The sequence below is a fragment of the Python bivittatus genome, unplaced genomic scaffold, assembly GCF_059951505.1.
Source record: "Python bivittatus isolate LINGU-HERP-01145 unplaced genomic scaffold, Pbiv_v1 ctg000080_np1212, whole genome shotgun sequence".
NCBI classification, from domain to species: Eukaryota; Metazoa; Chordata; class Lepidosauria; order Squamata; family Pythonidae; genus Python; species Python bivittatus.
Window position 1 is genome coordinate 29,976,806 of NW_028277035.1, and position 17,355 is coordinate 29,994,160.

Below are 17,355 nucleotides of genomic sequence, written 5' to 3' on the forward strand. Positions count from 1 at the left end.
CAGGACAGTGATTCTCAAATGTCTTTTTCAGAATGACCTGTTTGCTCAGTATGGAAAAAGATATTGTCATTGTGCACTGTCCTTCTCAGCCATTTTGGCTTTAGTTACAAGAAAGACCAGATTCCTGGCTTGCGCAGCCTATTTTTTTTTGGGGGGGGGGGATGTTTGGCTCACGTTTTATTCTTGCATGAAATGCAGCTGTTACTCCTTGGGGGTAGGGTGGGAAAGGCTCCCCATAGTGTGCATTCTTCCCCCAACTTCCTGAAATGAAATTCTAGCTTATCTTTAAAAGATTGAAAATAGATCATTCAAACTTTGGTGCTAAACTGGGAAGACCAAACAATACCCTATCTCATTCAGCTCAACTTAACTGATAGTGATTGGCACTATCATTCAACAGCTTTGAATCAGGTTGGATGAGTCATTTCCTCTTGCCAAGAAAGGACAGGAATGTGAGAGGATACCCATCTCCATCTCCAATTCTGGAAGGAAGAAGAGGCCATCTGCCAATTCTGGATGGTGAAGAGGACAAAGAGGTTTTCAAGAATGACTGGATACCTGGTCTTTTTCTTTTCCTTTTGCACTGGAATATCAGTCTTGTGGGAGATTGGTAGACCTGTCAGACCTCTTCTTGACCAAATGAATCACAGCTGTTATTTGCAGGGGCTTCATGCAAACAGCTTTAACTCTAAGACCCTGGACAAACCCAAGGAACTCTGTTCAGCACTGCAGTAGCCAGCTCTGAAAGACAAGTTGATATCATTGCTGCAAGCCCATGGATTGAACTGCCTTCCAGATTGGGCTGTAAACCAGCACTTGCTAACCCGCTTGCATGTGAGGCTCAACTGGGACATCAAAAGCATTTGTCAACAAAGATCCTCTTGCTCTTCTTTCATAAGTGCTGGTTGGAAGCCATGAAGATACTTTTCAGGTTTGATTTGATTTTGGCTTGAGTGCTTTTCAGGAGTTCTAGCAGCAATATTAATTTTATGTGTCTGGGAAATAATTTCCTATAGCATTATAACTTCTAATGTCACTAGCCTGCCTGCCATGGGAATAACAGTATCACTCTATTAATCTTCCATCATCCAGAGCTTGAGAAATCTATACTCCAGTGGCAAACACATAAGCAATTACCCTAATCTGTTAACCCCCCTCACCAGTTCTCAGAAAAATATACTGGCAAGCTGGATGGTAGAGCATAAAAGGGGCATGGTTGAATCCAAAATATTTCAACTTTGCCCTGCCACAATGACAGACAGTGATTGGTGATTGCTTTTCTATTGGGAGGGGGCAACAGGTAGAAGGTGAAAGGATGGTAGAGAATCCACTAATTGCTGCCCTGAAACTCCTGCATTACATTGGGTGAGGGCAGCAACACTGTCTAGTCTCATTGCTGAGGTGTGGTAAAAAGCTGTGACAACAGTACAATTTATGTTGACATACTATTCTCCCACCTCAAGGGTGGGAGGAAAGCATGTTCAAGTGGCTGCCTGGATGAGCTCATAGATAGGCTTTGGATATGGCAAAACAGTTGCTTTCCACTGTACCTTAATAATGAGATCCAATGATGTTCAAGAAGATTGTTGCTCATGAAATGGAACATGACTTTCTCTTTTGCTTTCCCAGACTTTTAGAACAGATTTTAAAATGGCCAGTGGTCAATTCATCCATTAATGGAAGCCTTTTCCTCAACTGGCAAATGCTAATTAGATACAATCATAAAGTCCCAAGTTACATCCTATTTTTATGACTGCAGTTTACATGACAGCACCTGAAACATTTATGATTGCCCATGGCAGAGAGCCATGGGTCACGTAGTGTTGAAGTGAACTAGGACCACAGAGTCTCAGGTTTAAATCTACTGTTAGCAATGGAAGCTTCCTGGAGGCTTTGGGGTAATCACTCTGCCTAACCTTTCCCCTCCCACCCCTGTGTTGTTGCTGGGGATGGTGGTGGCACAATCTGAGCAGCCTGAGCTGTGTACATCGTTTTTAGTTCCCAAAGGAAAAGCTTTTGTTTTAATCTTCAAGAGGCATACGGGTTGGGTTTGGATTATTAATTATTAATTTAATTTTTAGTGGGTTGGATTTAAGACTAATAGAGTTGTCTTCAGTCTGTCAGAAGACTGACATAACTGTTTCTCTTTTAAACAATGTGGAAGATTGTGCCTTGAGTTTTCAGTGTTTTGCTTCTCAATTTTAGTGGTGTAAACTTGGGGGTGGGGTGGGCTGCATGGCTAAACAAGTAATCTGTCAAGCATGGATTGCTCATTCCTGATTTAAATGGAAAACAAAAAATAAATGCTACTGAAGAACATTTAAAACCACTTAAAACCACTTCCATTTTGGCCCTAATTCATTTGGTAGTAATAAATCTATGTGATGTCACATGTCGCAATACTGAGTTTAAAAAATGCAGTGACTTTCACGCCATAAAAAGAAATAGTTTTGTAAGTAACCAAACTGATGGGAAAAAAATAAATCATTTTGATCCATTTATTTTAATAAAATCCTATGAAGAAAAAAACCCCAGACCTGTAATTTTATTTAAAGTAGACCAATCTACTTTAAAATTATTTAATGAAACACTTTTACTTCCCTTATTAATACAGATTAGAAGTAACCACTGTAAACTGTGATCATTGTTTTATATTTATACTGTGCATAACGGTTCAGAGTTTGAAGATTATTCCAACTCCAATTCTCAGATGTCATGGCCTGACTTAGATAATCATGTGTTGTAAACATTTGTGTAGTGTTTCAGTGTATCTTGATATGATAACATAAGAGGAAAATTTTAGTAGCCTTCTATATGTTTTAATGTTAGTTTTGATTGCATTTGATAAGGCCAAGTTAGCTTCTTGTGACCTGTAGGGCAATGACAGGAAAAGTCAAATGCAAGACTAAGCAACTTGCTGATGGGAATAGAACAGGAAGGTATGGTAAAATTAGCACCAAGGACGTTACGAATCAGTTGCTAAACCTAGGAGCCATGTTTGTGGTTTGTGGTTTTAAAGGATAAAAAGGATTGCATCTGAGGGGGTCGGTACCATTTTGGTCAAGCTGCTTACCTGACGGGTCGATTAAAATGGTCATGACATTGCAATGTGAATCTAAGTGAGTACCATGTATGCTATTGGTTGAACTTTACTTGCTTGTTGAATTAACATTTAATAAAGCTTTTAGAACTTTGAAGTGACTTGTTTTATGGTGTGTCTGCCTCCCGTGTTTAACGTGGTTTTTCCCCTCACAATAATATCAATAATATGCCCATAACAGTGATTAGCTTGCAAACACTATCCATTCCACCAGTCATGAGTCCCTTCATTCACTTCATTCTCTAGAGCTTATGAGAAAAAAAAAATAGTAATATTTGCATAGCCAATATCAGGAAAGACCTTTATGTTTTCCCAAATGATTTCAATAAGTCCCTTAGTTTTTTTCTCTAACAAAAAGAGCACCTATAATTTTCATTAGCTATAACACCTATACTATTATTAGAATTGGTGCACATATTTTCTCCACTACATGCTAAAAGATAAATAAAAGAATCAGCCTTTTTAAGGACAAAAAGACAACACAGTAACCAGTGATGACAAATGTGTTTCACACAAATCCACAGTTCCATAAATATTTCCTAGGCATTGATTAATATTGGATCTAGATGATGAATGGTAGCTCCTGTGACTTTATGGTTGCTAGAGGAAAGTCAGAATTTTCTATTCATGGATCAAAACTGCAAAATTATGGAGCATGAAAGGACTGGGTTAACAAATCCAGTCTCCCGGGCCAGGCAGATGCACTGAAACTAAATCATCCCAGTCAGAATTTCAACCAGGTCTTGCTGCAAATGCTAGTAAGAAATTGTACGTAGTATATTTTGTTCTGTTTTTAAAACTGTTTTACCTGAATGCTTTGGAAAACAAAGTAATGTTTTGAAAATTAGTCAAAAGGGCATAAATGGTAATAATACTGAGGTTCAGGCATGGAGATAGCAAGGAAACAACTCACAGGATTTGAAAAATCAACGCATTCTTAGAGATTATTTTGCTTGCTTCCACTCATTTATATTTTTACCAAACACTGGTAGGCATATTTGCCCCATGTCTGTTTTTATGCCTTCAAGCAACATTAAGGGTTATAGATGGAGAGTTAATGAAATATCAGTGCATGAGCTTCAAACACCACTAAAGCCAAGCACTTCTGAAGCAATCTGTAGGCTTTCGTACATTCAAGTTTCAGAGAATGTTCTTCTCCCTCATCTTGTTGTCAACAGAGAACAGGGTTATCAGACTGAACTGATTATAATTCATTCTTCTGGGAGGCACTGAATAAACAGGCACTGTTTAATAACACTGTTGCAGAGTATATTTTGAGGCAAATATGGCTCAGAGGCAATTGCTTCAGTCACTTTAAAGAAAACTTCATTTTTCCCCCCGGAGGAGTCTTAAATATAATTTTTTAACATTGCCTCAGTCTGATTTGGGGGGACTGATGCACCTTTGATTTCTAGGATGCCTTTGAAGTTTAGCTATAGCATTGCATACAAGAGAGACAAGTCAATGATAATAAAGTAATAGACTACTTCCTACTTTGGAACCAAAAATGGTAGGAACGAGACAGAAAATCATATACTAAAGTGATTAAAACCTGATGGGCAAAACAACATCCAACTGGGAGATACTTTAGGGTTATCCTATGGCCATGAGAAACTGGAAACTGTTAGGCATTTATTTAACTCAAGGGATATACCGTATTTTTCCATCTATAACATGTCCCCATGTACAAGACAACCCCCACTTTTCCAACCCAAAATTAAGAAATCAATATTTTAAAGATAAAGCAGAACACATATTTATTTAGCAATTAGGTAATATTTACATGATACATTCAGTGGGAGGAGGTCCAAACTGTCTCTCTGCAGCTCTATTTCCATGCTCTTTTGCATAACTGATTACATTCAGTCATGAGTGAAACTGCCGATAGCTTGTCTCTGCAAACAGACTTCCTCCAATTGGTTTGTACAACATCAGCTGACATCAGTTACATAAGGCTTGTGATTGGAGGAAGTCTGTTTGCAGAGACAAGGTATTTCACTCATGATTGGAGGCTCGTGATTGGAGGAAGCCTGTTTGCAGAGACAAAGTATGGGAAGTTTCACAACTGTGCGGTTCTCTCCTTGGCTTATTTCCTTGCATAAGACGCCCTTCAATTTTTAGTGTAACGATTTTAGAAAAAAGTATCGTCTTATAGACGGAAAAATATGGTAACTTCAAAGCAGCCATGTGTAAAACAGTGTTGCATGAATTCATGTCGAGTAATAAGACATTCCAGTACCAAAAAAAGGAGACTTCAACAGAATATGCAAACAATCATACAATATCCTTAATTTCACAAGTTCATAAATAATCCTTAGGATCATCCAACACAGTAGAGCCCTACAAAGAAAAGGAGAAGTCAGATGTTCAAGATGGCACAAGGAACAGAAAGCATTATTACTGATGCATGCTGCATAGTTGAGAAAGCCAAAGAATACCAAAAAGAAGTCAGTATGTGCTTCACTGATTATAGAAAGACCTTTTATTGTGTTGATCATGTCAAGCTGTGGAAAGTACTTAGAAAAATGGGAATCCCAGAACATCTTATTGTCCTCATGCAAAATTTATATCCAGGTCAGAAAGCCACAGCACGGACAGAACATGGCGAAACAGACTAGCTCCAGGTTGACAAAGGAGTGCAACAAGGCTGTATACTCTCCCTTATTTATTCAACCTATTTGATGAATATATATTAAGGGAAGCTGGATTGGAAGAAAATGAATATGGCCTTAAAACTAGAGGAAGAAATATCAATAACCTCCACATGTTGATGATACAACTCTAATAGCTGAAAATGGAAATGATCTGCAAACTCTAGTAATAAAAGTCTAGGAGCACAGTGAAAAAAATGGGACTAAAATTAAATATAAGGAAGACCAAACTAATGACAGCAGGTACAACAATCAACCTTAGAATTGACAATTAAGGTATCTTCTAACTGTAGCTTCTGCCTTTTAGGATCAACCATTAATTGTAAAGGAACAAGCAGTCAGGAAATACATCACAGACCAGCATCTGGGAGAGCAGCCATGAAGGTCTTGGAAAAGATGTGTATGATGATGTGACATGATGTGGTCTATACCTACAGTGATCAGAATTGTGCAAGCCATGGTATTCCCTATGACACTCTAAGGAAGTGGAAGTTGGGCTTTGAAGAAGCAGGATAGGAAGAGTATTAACACTTTTGAAATTTGGGGTTGGAGAAAACTCCTGAGAATATTATGGACAGCTGAGAAAATAAACAAATGGATCATTGAACAAAACAACTTGGAAACCTCACTTGAGGCACAAATGACCAGGTTCAAATTATCCTACCTTGGATACATTATGCAAAGAGCTAGCACTCTGAAGAAAGCTCCAGTGCTAAGAAAGGTAGAAGGAAAGAAAAGAAGAGGATCACCAGAAGTAAGGTGGATGGACTGAATTATGCTGGTAATGAGTGCACCATTGGAAGACCTGAAGAAGCAGGTTAGGGACAGATCTTCATGGAGAAAATCTAACCATGCAGTCGCTAAGAGTGGACAATGACTTGATGGCACATGATCAATCAATTAACAGTAAATACTGTGAAGTTTTAAAAAGAAAAATCCAACCAACCAATTCTGGAAGACGACAAGGACAAAGAACATCCATATTTCCCTAACTAGATAACTAGTTGGGGAGGGGAATGGCAAATGAATGAATGAATGAATGAATGAATGAATGAATGAATGAATGAATGAATGCAGGAAAGTGTTCTGTAGAAACTATATATTCAACATTATATTTATGTTCATATTGATTTTTTTAAAAAATAAAATAAACTGGGACAGAACTATAGATTATTCCACTGTGTTATTAGTGGCCACAATTAAAAAACAAAACAAAACTTTTTTTTCTTAAAGTGTTTTGGAGTTCATCATATACTCCAGTGAGCTTTTGAGAGTCTGGAAATATTCTGTTATCCAACCCAGGCTGTTAGAAGTGAATGCCATTTTCCAGAATTCTAATGAGCGGTGAGTTACAATTTACACAGACTTTAACTTCAAGTTAATGATATGTTATTAATCCACACTATGTTGACAAGACAGAATCATTGTGACTGAATACATGTTTTCTTTCTTTTTGACACATTTGTATTGCTAATTGACCTGCCCACATTGATTACATTATATAGCATTGGAAGATAGCATTATTATTTCTCCAGCCAGAACATCCCATCTGCCAAAAAATTTCCCTCTTCATTTCATCAGAGAATGATATAAAATTAAAGCCAAAAGTGACTTGCCTAATTTTAATGACCTTCACTCAAATTTAATCCGAATAGCTTTATTCAAAAGCAGTCATCTGAGCCTATTTAAAGACCTTCTCAGCTGGGCCATGAGCTTTCCAAATTACTGCATTGTTTCCAAGTCAGTTAATTGGGATTACTCTATGCTCTAGTTTATTATTAGCTGATCTTCATTAGGTCTGTCAGTGTGGAAACAGCCAGGTTTATACCTTGCTAGCCCACCTCCAAAGGTTGTTTCATATATGCATAGTCATCACTTTGGGATTGCAAGCTAAAGTGATGATTTGCATATTTGAAAGCCAAACTTGATTACTTCCAGATATACTGGATTATAATTTGTATCATTTCTAGGCAAAACATTCATAGCCAGGCTAACCATGGGAGTTGCTGGGAACCTGGCAGCATCAAAATTTATTATTATTACTGTTGTTGTTGTTATCCAGGGATAATGAGAATTATAATCCAATACTTTTCAATTCAAGAGACCAGATTGAGTAAGTCTGTTCAGGGATTAACTCATGAGAAGGCACCTAAAGGCACCAGCATGCTTTAGAAGATCTCCTTTGGTGGCTACCAAGTAGTGTGCCCATGGACAATTTGTTCCTGTTGCTGTTAAAAAGCTAAATGGGGAAACAAAGCAAAATGCCATCTTTTAAAAAGTCTTTCTTTACAAGAATGACCCAATGATTATAACAATAATAGCTTTCAGAAAACAACCTGGCTGGGTTGTTTGCTGGAGGTTGAAAGGAACAACAGGGCAAGAAGGCTGCATATGTCAATCACCAAGTGCTACCTGGCATAAGGATAAGAAGCGTCAAGTGGGGGCTCTATTAGGGTGTAGAAATGGGGAGAGGAAAAAGAGCTGAGTTTAAAAGTTCCTGTCCCCAGATCCTTACAAACTAACACTTGACACAAGAAAACAAGGGTTCTGACATCCAAATGTGGCTTATTTACAATTGATCAGGACTGCATTGTAGCATTAAAATAGTTTGGTCTCTCTGTGTGGGTATAGGTGTGGGTGTCTTTCAAGGCCACATCTTTTATTTAAATTTTTAGTGATTCATATCAATGGAAACAACAAAAGGGTCTGGGGCACTTTAGGGCATAGCTCACAATTTCACAGTCATAAGCAAATATAGAAAAAATGGAAATTTTAGAAACCAAATGTAGCAAGAAAAATGAACAATATTGCCATCCAATCCACAAGGCCAACTTCATCCTTCCTTCAAACAACAGCACTATAACAAAGGATAGTAGGCTGAAACAAGTCTAAGACAACTACTTTGAGAAACAATAAATTATACTTTGAATTGGTGATGTCATTGAGCAATGTTATTAATTAGATTGCAAAGCATGCTGAGCAACTGTATTTTAATGCGCTTGCCAATGTTTAAAAAAAAAAATCCCAAGGCCAACTTCTTTTTATAGATCTGAAGAGTGATAATGCTCTATTGGCCTATGCCTGCCGTAGAAATGTGGGGGGGGGGGGGGGAAATGCACACTTTGCTTCCCTCTATAAAAAATGGAAGAAAAGAGAGCGTAAATAATGGTAACTGAACAACTGGAAAGAATGGCTTTTGGAAAGTTGTATTTCTGTTTCAGGTGAATTAGAACTAAACATTGATATTTACTATGCAATACTTTGAGTGTGATAATTGTTTCCAGTACAATTTTTAAGTATTGTTCTTTCAAATGCCTTAGATTATATTATTGCTAATTTTAAAAAATCTGATTCCATGTACAGGGACTTATTAAGCATCACAGACATACAATAAGCCTATTGGTCACATTACTATTTTAGGTATACTGACTTCTTTTCATTTCATTCCTTTTTTGTTTTTGTGATGTCTTCAAGAGTTTCATTGCTGACCTTGAACATATGAGCCTTAGGGGCCTGTAATTCTTGTCTCAAATATGACACTAATTTCCCAATACTTTTCCAGTGTAGACATTTATATAAAGGACAGAAGGCTTCCTCCTTTATTTGCCTCCCAGCAAACTCGACACAAATATTATTTTGAATAGTATCTTCTCTCTATTCTCTACCAGCCCCCATCATGGAAGCTCTTTGGAACAACTGATTTTTATTAGGTCTGTTGGCAGCCATCTGCACTATGTTCCATCCCAACAGACAAAGAACAGGAGAGGAATACAGATACTGTAAATTCCACCTTCTACTTTTGAATTGCCACCACTGAGTTAATTGGGAATGAAAAGATGACTTTGAGTAGAAGGAAAGGGGTCAGTTGGAAAGAGGGGGTATTGCTGGAAGAAAGACTGATGGAGTAATGGGGCAAGGGAAAATGAGGGCGAAATCCAACAGAATCTGTCTGCCAATGGAAAGGACTTTACTGCTCGAGAAAATTCCTCCTTTGATCCCTAAATTATGTTCCGCTATCGCTGTTCACTGGACCATAACATGCACATTGTGACTCTAGTTCCATTGCAGAACTCAGACAAGCTAATAAACATTCCCAGCAGCATAGACTACAGACTCAGAATCCACAGTTCCTTGAGGAGACCCGGTATTTTTGTCTTTTTTCTTTTGTGGTCATGCAGCCATAGAGAGATACCCACAGCCCCTGCTGGACATAGAAAAAAAGACAAAGGCAGAACTAGAGAAGGGAATGGAAAAAAGGAGCTGTGAGCTGAGAAAAGATATAGCCTCTGATTAAAGTTTGAACTTGCCAGGGAACTGGAGAATGCCCAGATAATAAAGATAGAAAGCACATCTGTTTCAAGGGAATGCTAGTTCTAAAGAAAGAGATAACAAGCTTAGACAGAAATCTGTGCTAATAATAATTTGTTTGACTGTGCTGTGCTAACATCTCATGTTGTTTTTATTTCTCTGTACAAGTTCAGTAATTGGGTTTATTTCAGGTTTTTATGCATGGCCACATGATGTGCGTGAAAAACTAAATTCTCTTTAGAATCTTTTCTGATATGTAATAATTAATTTGAAACTTTCTCCAGTAACTATTTATAGATCCTGGGAGAATGCTCATTTATTAGCAGGGCAGTGGCATCTTATGATCTCCTGGGAGCATTAAATCTTCTCTAATAAATTTTCTTTTTAATCATGTTTTCCCCCATAATCTGAATAGATCTTTAATTTACTGTATTTCCTTCGCTTTTGAATTTAACATTTTGGATATTTAACATTTAAAAGGGATTTTTCTTTCCTTCCTTCCTTCCTTCCTTCCTTCCTTCCTTCCTTCCTTCCTTCCTTCCTTCCTTCCTTCCTTCCTTCCTTCCTTCCTTCCTTCCTTCCTTCCTTCCTTCCTTCCTTCCTTGGTGTGTGGTCTACCTCTTGAGGAATGGGAGCAGAAGTGCTGAAACCTTGGGCACATACCTCTAAATTACATGGTGCAACATGTAGATTGCAATATAGGCCATAGTTCAACATTTGCATGTTTAATTGCCAGAAAAGCAGCAGAGGTTGTGAGAGTTTTAAAAACTAGGTTTGGGGGAGGATGCCAGATGGAGTATCCCCTGAAAGACAGATGATGGAAATAAGAGCTACCTAGCCAATACTCCAAGGCTGGAGTCAGGTTGTAAAGAACCAGAAACCCAGGGAAAGAAGGTTTGAGAAGTCTAGCCTTCTGTCTTAGAAACTTGTACTTGTACCACTCTAGGTAACGCGGTGGCGCAGTGGCTTAATGACGCTGAAAGTTGCCGGCCAGAAATGGCTGACGCTTCAGTGGTTCGAGTCCAGCCTTTGCGTTAAACAGGGTGAGTTCCTGTTTCCTCCCCAGTTCCTGTCAACCCAACAGGTCGAAAACTCATGTGAGTAGATAAATGGGTACTCTCACTCCGGTGGGAGGAAAAATGCTGGCGGCGCCTTGCAAAAAGGAGTTGGGAGCAGTTGCCAGTAAGCGCGAAAAACCATGCGCGCCTGAAAAGGGCGCGAAGCAACGGAAACCCCGCCTCCTGCGCACACCAGCTGGGCTCTGCTCAGGAAGGAGGCTCTGGCAAACCACTTCCGAAAAACAATTGCCTTGAAAACTGCAAGGATTCGTCCAAGCAATCACTGCAGGGTTAGCAATGACTGAGCGCAGACCAAAAAAAAAAAAAAAGGTAATATAAATTCATACTTTCTTCACATATATGTTAGCCATTTCATTAATTATTAAACCTATGTCTTTCCTTTGTTCCATGTATTCACCAACTGCTAAAAGTCAGGACAGAAGTGGTCAGTTTTGACACATTTTGGCCAGTATGTCATAAGCACAACCAAAGTTAAATACGCCCAAGCATATTCACACAATTCTAAGCAAGTTAAGACTCTAATCTAGAGCTTGCCTTGCAAATCAATACACTGTTAACATCCCTATTCCATCAGTACAGAAATACACATAGTACAGTCATACACTCTTTATGTGAAAGGTTACACTGGAAACTATCATAGGACTACAGTTCATTTTGGGTTTAACTTATGATGTTAACCCTTCTTACTAATCTTCAGCTCTATATAACTTTTTGAACTTGTCTCAGATTTCATTGCCTATTTCCAAACCACAAATGTTGCAATTTAACTTACTGTACATTATTGTGATGGAATGTATCTACGAGGAGGAGAGTGATGTGGGAGATCAAGGCTATCAGGAAGGAGGGGTTGCATTCTAGGAGGGAGGAGGAGGAGGCGGCAAGAGGCAGAGTCACCCGTTCGGGGGAGATGGGCGGCATACAAATTTAATAATAATAAAAATAAATAGTCCACAGAGAGAGCGTGAGAAGTGAAAGAGGTTCAGGATAGCCAGTCCGTAGAATCTCCAGGGTATATCCACTAGTTGCTGTAGTATAGATTTAGTTTGGCAAGATTCTGTCTATAAGGTGTAAGCTAATAAAGGAACTGTACTAGACTGGACTGGACTGTTTCATCGTTGTTCTTGGGCTGGGCCTGACAATTATCTTTCCCTTTGAAAACTAATGATATACTCTTATTAAGTATATCTCAGTTTTTTATGGTGAACTTAATTCAATTTATGATAGAGGCTTGAATGCAACACAGTGTTTTGTTTTGTTTCAAGTTTAGAATAAAATAGGACCATTTGAATCATTTCATTGAAATGTTTCTCTTAAATGTCTATTGTCAAAACAAAACAAAACAAAACAAAACGCTTCAGTATTTTGTGTCCATCTAAACAAATCTCAATATGTTTTGAGTTTCTAGACCTAGGAAACAATGAGAATTTCAGAGCAGCTGCTACTTCTTTCTTTTTCAGTCCATGACCACAAGCATATGTACTGCTGTCGACCATCAAAATTGCATAAAACTGGCCAAGGATACGATTTTAAAAATATTTTTGAAAACATTAAAATAAATCCCTATAGAAAACAATGGCAACACACTTGCCTCCTAACTAGCTGAAAAATCTGTTTGGATTAGAATCTGATATTAGAAATCTCCACTTCCAAAAAGAAAGAACAGAGAAAAGTAATTTCAATGTTTTTAAAATAAATCTTCTGAATCATTAATTCAACAGTGTCCTATGCAAAGTCAGTGTCCTATGCAAAGCTTTGACCAAAAGCAGGTAAAAAGAAATGCACTTTACAATTCTGTCAGCTTTAACTCATCATCTTTATAAAACCACTTCAACATAAGCAAGCCTTGTGTGTGAAATAAACTAGAATGCAGGCACATATTTGCATTATCTGCCTGCAGAATAAAGCACAGCACAATATTAAATGGACGCTACCCATATGAATAGTTTGGTTTCGTGGTTAAGGCATCAGGCTAGAAACCAGGAGATTGTGAGTTCCAGTCCTGCCTTAGGCACAGAGCCAGCTGGGTGACCTGGGGCCAGTCACTTTCTCTCAGCCCTCAGAAGAAGAAGGCAAGGGCAAACCACTTCTGAAAAATCTTGCCAAGAAAACTGCAGGGATGTGTCCAGGCAGTTGCCAGGAGTCAAGACTGACTCAAAGGCACACATACATGCATACATATATAATCATATGAATTGTAACTTCCCTACAGCAATAAAAAGAAATCCAGCAAGGAAGGCTGGCAAGCATGCATCCATGAGCAGCATTCTTCTGCCTGGTCACGCGCTTCTTTCCTCCAAGTGCCCCACTACCACATCATCCTATTCAGTCTGGACCAGTAGCAGCAAGGACAAGACCAGTGCTGCTGTGGTGCTGGCCAGGCTAGTGTGGGAGAAAAGCAAAGCTGCCTCATCGCAAGCCATAAAACTACAGTCCAGCTGCAGTGGGCAGAATAGGCAGAAGATTCAAAACAGCCAACCTCTTTACTTGCACTGTGGGTTTTTCTTGCACCCTGAAACAGAACTTTCCAAAGATGTATTTTGATTCATACTTGGAGCACTTAAATGATATTTCAAATTCAAAATGTTTTCTCATATTCCATTATCACAAAGCCTTATTTTTAAATTCATATCTATTATTCCAGGAACCTGGCAATGGATTATGTTCTCCACTGAGAACATAAAACAGATCCAATATGATAATTAAATGTTACATTTTTCCAGTCCAGACCCTTAGAAATCACTTCAAACAGCTACATAAAAACAAGAGGCTTCTCTTTCCTTTTTGTTTGTGTTTAAGAAAGATGTTGAGCAAAATAAAGCATTGGAAAAGAAGATCAAAAGCTATTTCACAATATATTTTCTATGTCCAGGTGACAAATCTGGAACAGGAAGGTATTCATGATGCAAAATACCACTCCCGGTGCAAGAGTAGAACTTTCATTCTCAAATTCCAAACATCAAAGGGAGAATAAATCAATGTATGTCTTCAAACCTCCAAAAGCAGAAACTTCTCAAACGAATTAATATTGTCTTACTGAGATATATATTCTTAAAATCAGAATCCTACTGAAAATACTTTTGAGTACAGTTGACTATGTCCTCTAGGGACCTAACTTCTATAAAGCAATATTTGTACTAGTGATAAATAAATGTGCCTGACCGAACTCATCTTGTTATTTGTCTCAGCTTTCTTAAAGAACTATCAGAAATCTTGTGGTATTTCTGGGAATTTCCCAGCAAGAATCAAGTAGAGAAATTACCTCTAAATTTTCCATGCTATATTGCCCTTCTAAAACAAACTTACACTATAATGAGAGGGATCCAGAATGGGGGCTGGGTAGCAACAACAGACTCTTGCTAGATGTCATCCTTGAAGTCTAAATGCACTTTCCACTGTAATTATGAGATCTAGATTAAGTGAACCAGGAGGCTATAGGAACTATAATTCAGAAATATTAGAGTTCAAGACTGAAACTAATTGAGTGCAGATCACACTAGCTAGGGAAGGGGACAGGTCTATTATGAACTACACTTGGATTTTATGAGAGCTGAAGTTGAAGGGAACCCTGGAGTGTACTTCAGTCATAATCATTGTGGCATCAAATATCACATTAAAATTATCTTTCACCATAAGAATAATATGACTCTTTTACTGGATGAAAAAAAATGTTGAAGAGTTGAGTTTAGAAGCTATTTGAAGTACTGTTACCTATTCACAATAAAGACAAGTGAAGAATTAGGTTGACACCATTCTCTGTTAGATATTAAAAGAAAACCCATAAGCCTTACTGGCAAACTCTCATATTTCTCAGTGCTAAAACAAACCAAGTGTCACACAGATTCTTTCCATTAGTAGACAAAGAAGAATTAAACATTAACATCAACAAACTATAGTATTTCTTCCATATGGATAACAAGCAATAACATTCTACATAATATCGCCAGTATTGCCAATAACAGTGAACTACAAGGGTCAAAGCCATTCCTAAAGCAATCTTCCATGGATTTCTGTTCCATAAATTCTTATTTCCTGAGAAAAAGAAGGAGCCCTATATCCTTTTGCTACGTACAGTGAAATCACTCCTATATCTCTAAGTTTAAATAGTTATTTGTCCATTAAGAAACAAAACCATATTGCAATGGCAAATAAGTTTATCATAATTCTTCAAGAAGAATGTACACCTTACATGATATATACAGTATATAGATATACAAAAGTAAGATTAGAACAGGAATATGAACTAAGTGAAATTACAGAAGAAATCTCTAACCACAGTGAACATTTGGTTTGCCTTCGCTGATTAACAACAAATGGTGCCCAAATCTCCCCTCTCCTGCATGTTCTCTTAATATCCCCCTACCCCTGAAGCAATGGCAGGAAGTGGGCATTTACAGCTCCTTGAACTGATTGTATTCCTCTCCCTCCACTAATCAAATTATCTATTCTCTTTCCTTCTCAGACCTTCACTTCTGGCAGTCATTTGCTACTGAAAATGATGACACACAAAATATATATTAACCGTTGCTTGGGAAGATTTGGGAAGGTTCAAGGAAGACAGATATTACTGGCTCCCTGCAAGGGAAGAAGACCATTTTCCACCCTTCCGTCATTCTGCAGCAGTGAAAGAGAAAGACACATACAGAGATAAGTTATTACTTACGGAATGCAGTATAGAGTTCCTGCAGAGTTAGGTAACCATCATGGTTGTAATCATCAAATCGAAGAAGATCTTCTGGAGTACAATTCAAAAAATCATCTTCCAGATCCTCCCTTTTTTTCAGCTATGAATAAAAAAGAAAGAGTTGGAATTATTCACATTTGGCTATCATTTTAATTACATGACTGAGGGAGTCGTGTTTCTTAAATTATGTATTTTAAATATTGTAATCCATGCAGAGCCTTTCTGGAGTCTTGCCATCAGTTTCTTATTGATGGCAAGTAATTGAGTTTGGCACAAATTTAGTCCCGGAATCAGAACTCGTGCAGAGCTACGCAGTAAATACAGCAAAGTCTGATTGTATGGCTGATGACCATGCCCTCGGGAGATCAGTTGCTTCTTATCACCTGATGGAATATTTTGTTGGGACAGCATATAACTATATCTTCACTGATTTTCCAAACAGTGGCTGAAGCAGGAAGGGCAAGGATAGGAAAGACAACAAGAGAGAATGAGAACCAGTATAATGTCGCAGTTAAGGTGTTGGACTACAAGATGGGAGACCAAGGTTGTAGTCCATTCTCAACCATGGTAGTTCACTGGGTGATTTTTGGCTGGTCATTCTTTCTCAGCCTGGTCTATCTCAAAGGGTTATTGTTGTGGGACAAGTAGGATGAGAGAGCGTTTTGGTCTGTCCAAAGTTAATCAACTAAGGACACAAACAGAATAGGATGGGTGTATATAGCTACAATCTGTTCACAATGCCACTTTTTCTTATGATTATCCTTAGTTCTCAGTTGTATGAAATTGCCTTGCTATCACTGATATAGGTTGGGAGACAAACTTATATAAAGAAATGTTATAACCAATTTAATAAATTATTAAATCAAATAGCCTTATTTGTTCTAGCCATGGGCAATTACACAGAATGACAACAGAATAATATATAACCATAATTTTAATATTTAAAATAATAATGCATATAATTTAGCCAAGAATAAAGATCAAGGATCATCAGATATGCAGAATCTTTATAGGAAAACAAGATGGCAGGGGAAACCATAAAGATGTACTGTTTATTTCCAGAGTGCTAAAATCTTTCCTGATATAGTCCAGGAGTCTTTTGTTTTGCTTATAATTCCAGACTTGGTCCATTTCAATTACATTTTCAAGTAATGATGTTTTTAAAAAAGCAACAAGTTTTTACTTACCATGTATAATGTTCAATAAAAGCAAAATCAACCATAACTTCTGGAATCAATCTCTTACAGATAGAAATTTCCCTGAGTCAGGGTTTGAAGTGTGAATTGATTACCTGTTCACAGTACTGACATGTTTCTTTGATTTAATGTCATGCTAGAAACCATTTTAGCACCTCCTATTGAGTAGATTTATGAAACTAATTCCATAAATGCATGAACATTTTTAATGAAAATAACATTTCAATTACCGCAGCTGTACCTGGCACATATATAACTCAGATGTTCATTTGATACTTCATAAGAATAAATTGGGGAGGAGGATTTCAATCAGGTTTTTCTAAAACTGGAATGGGACCAA

General features: G+C 37.8%; 1 protein-coding gene across 3 annotated transcripts in view; it reads right to left on the minus strand.

Annotated features, from left to right (window-relative positions):
* The window catches only part of FSTL4 (follistatin like 4), a 419,610-nt gene that overhangs the window by 146,536 nt on the left and 255,719 nt on the right, over positions 1-17,355 (minus strand). For all 3 annotated transcript variants that reach the window (XM_088134769.1, XM_088134770.1, XM_088134768.1), the window contains one exon: positions 15,799-15,919. In XM_088134769.1, the coding sequence (XP_087990895.1) occupies positions 15,799-15,919 (121 nt within the window). The remainder of the gene's footprint in view (positions 1-15,798; positions 15,920-17,355) is intronic.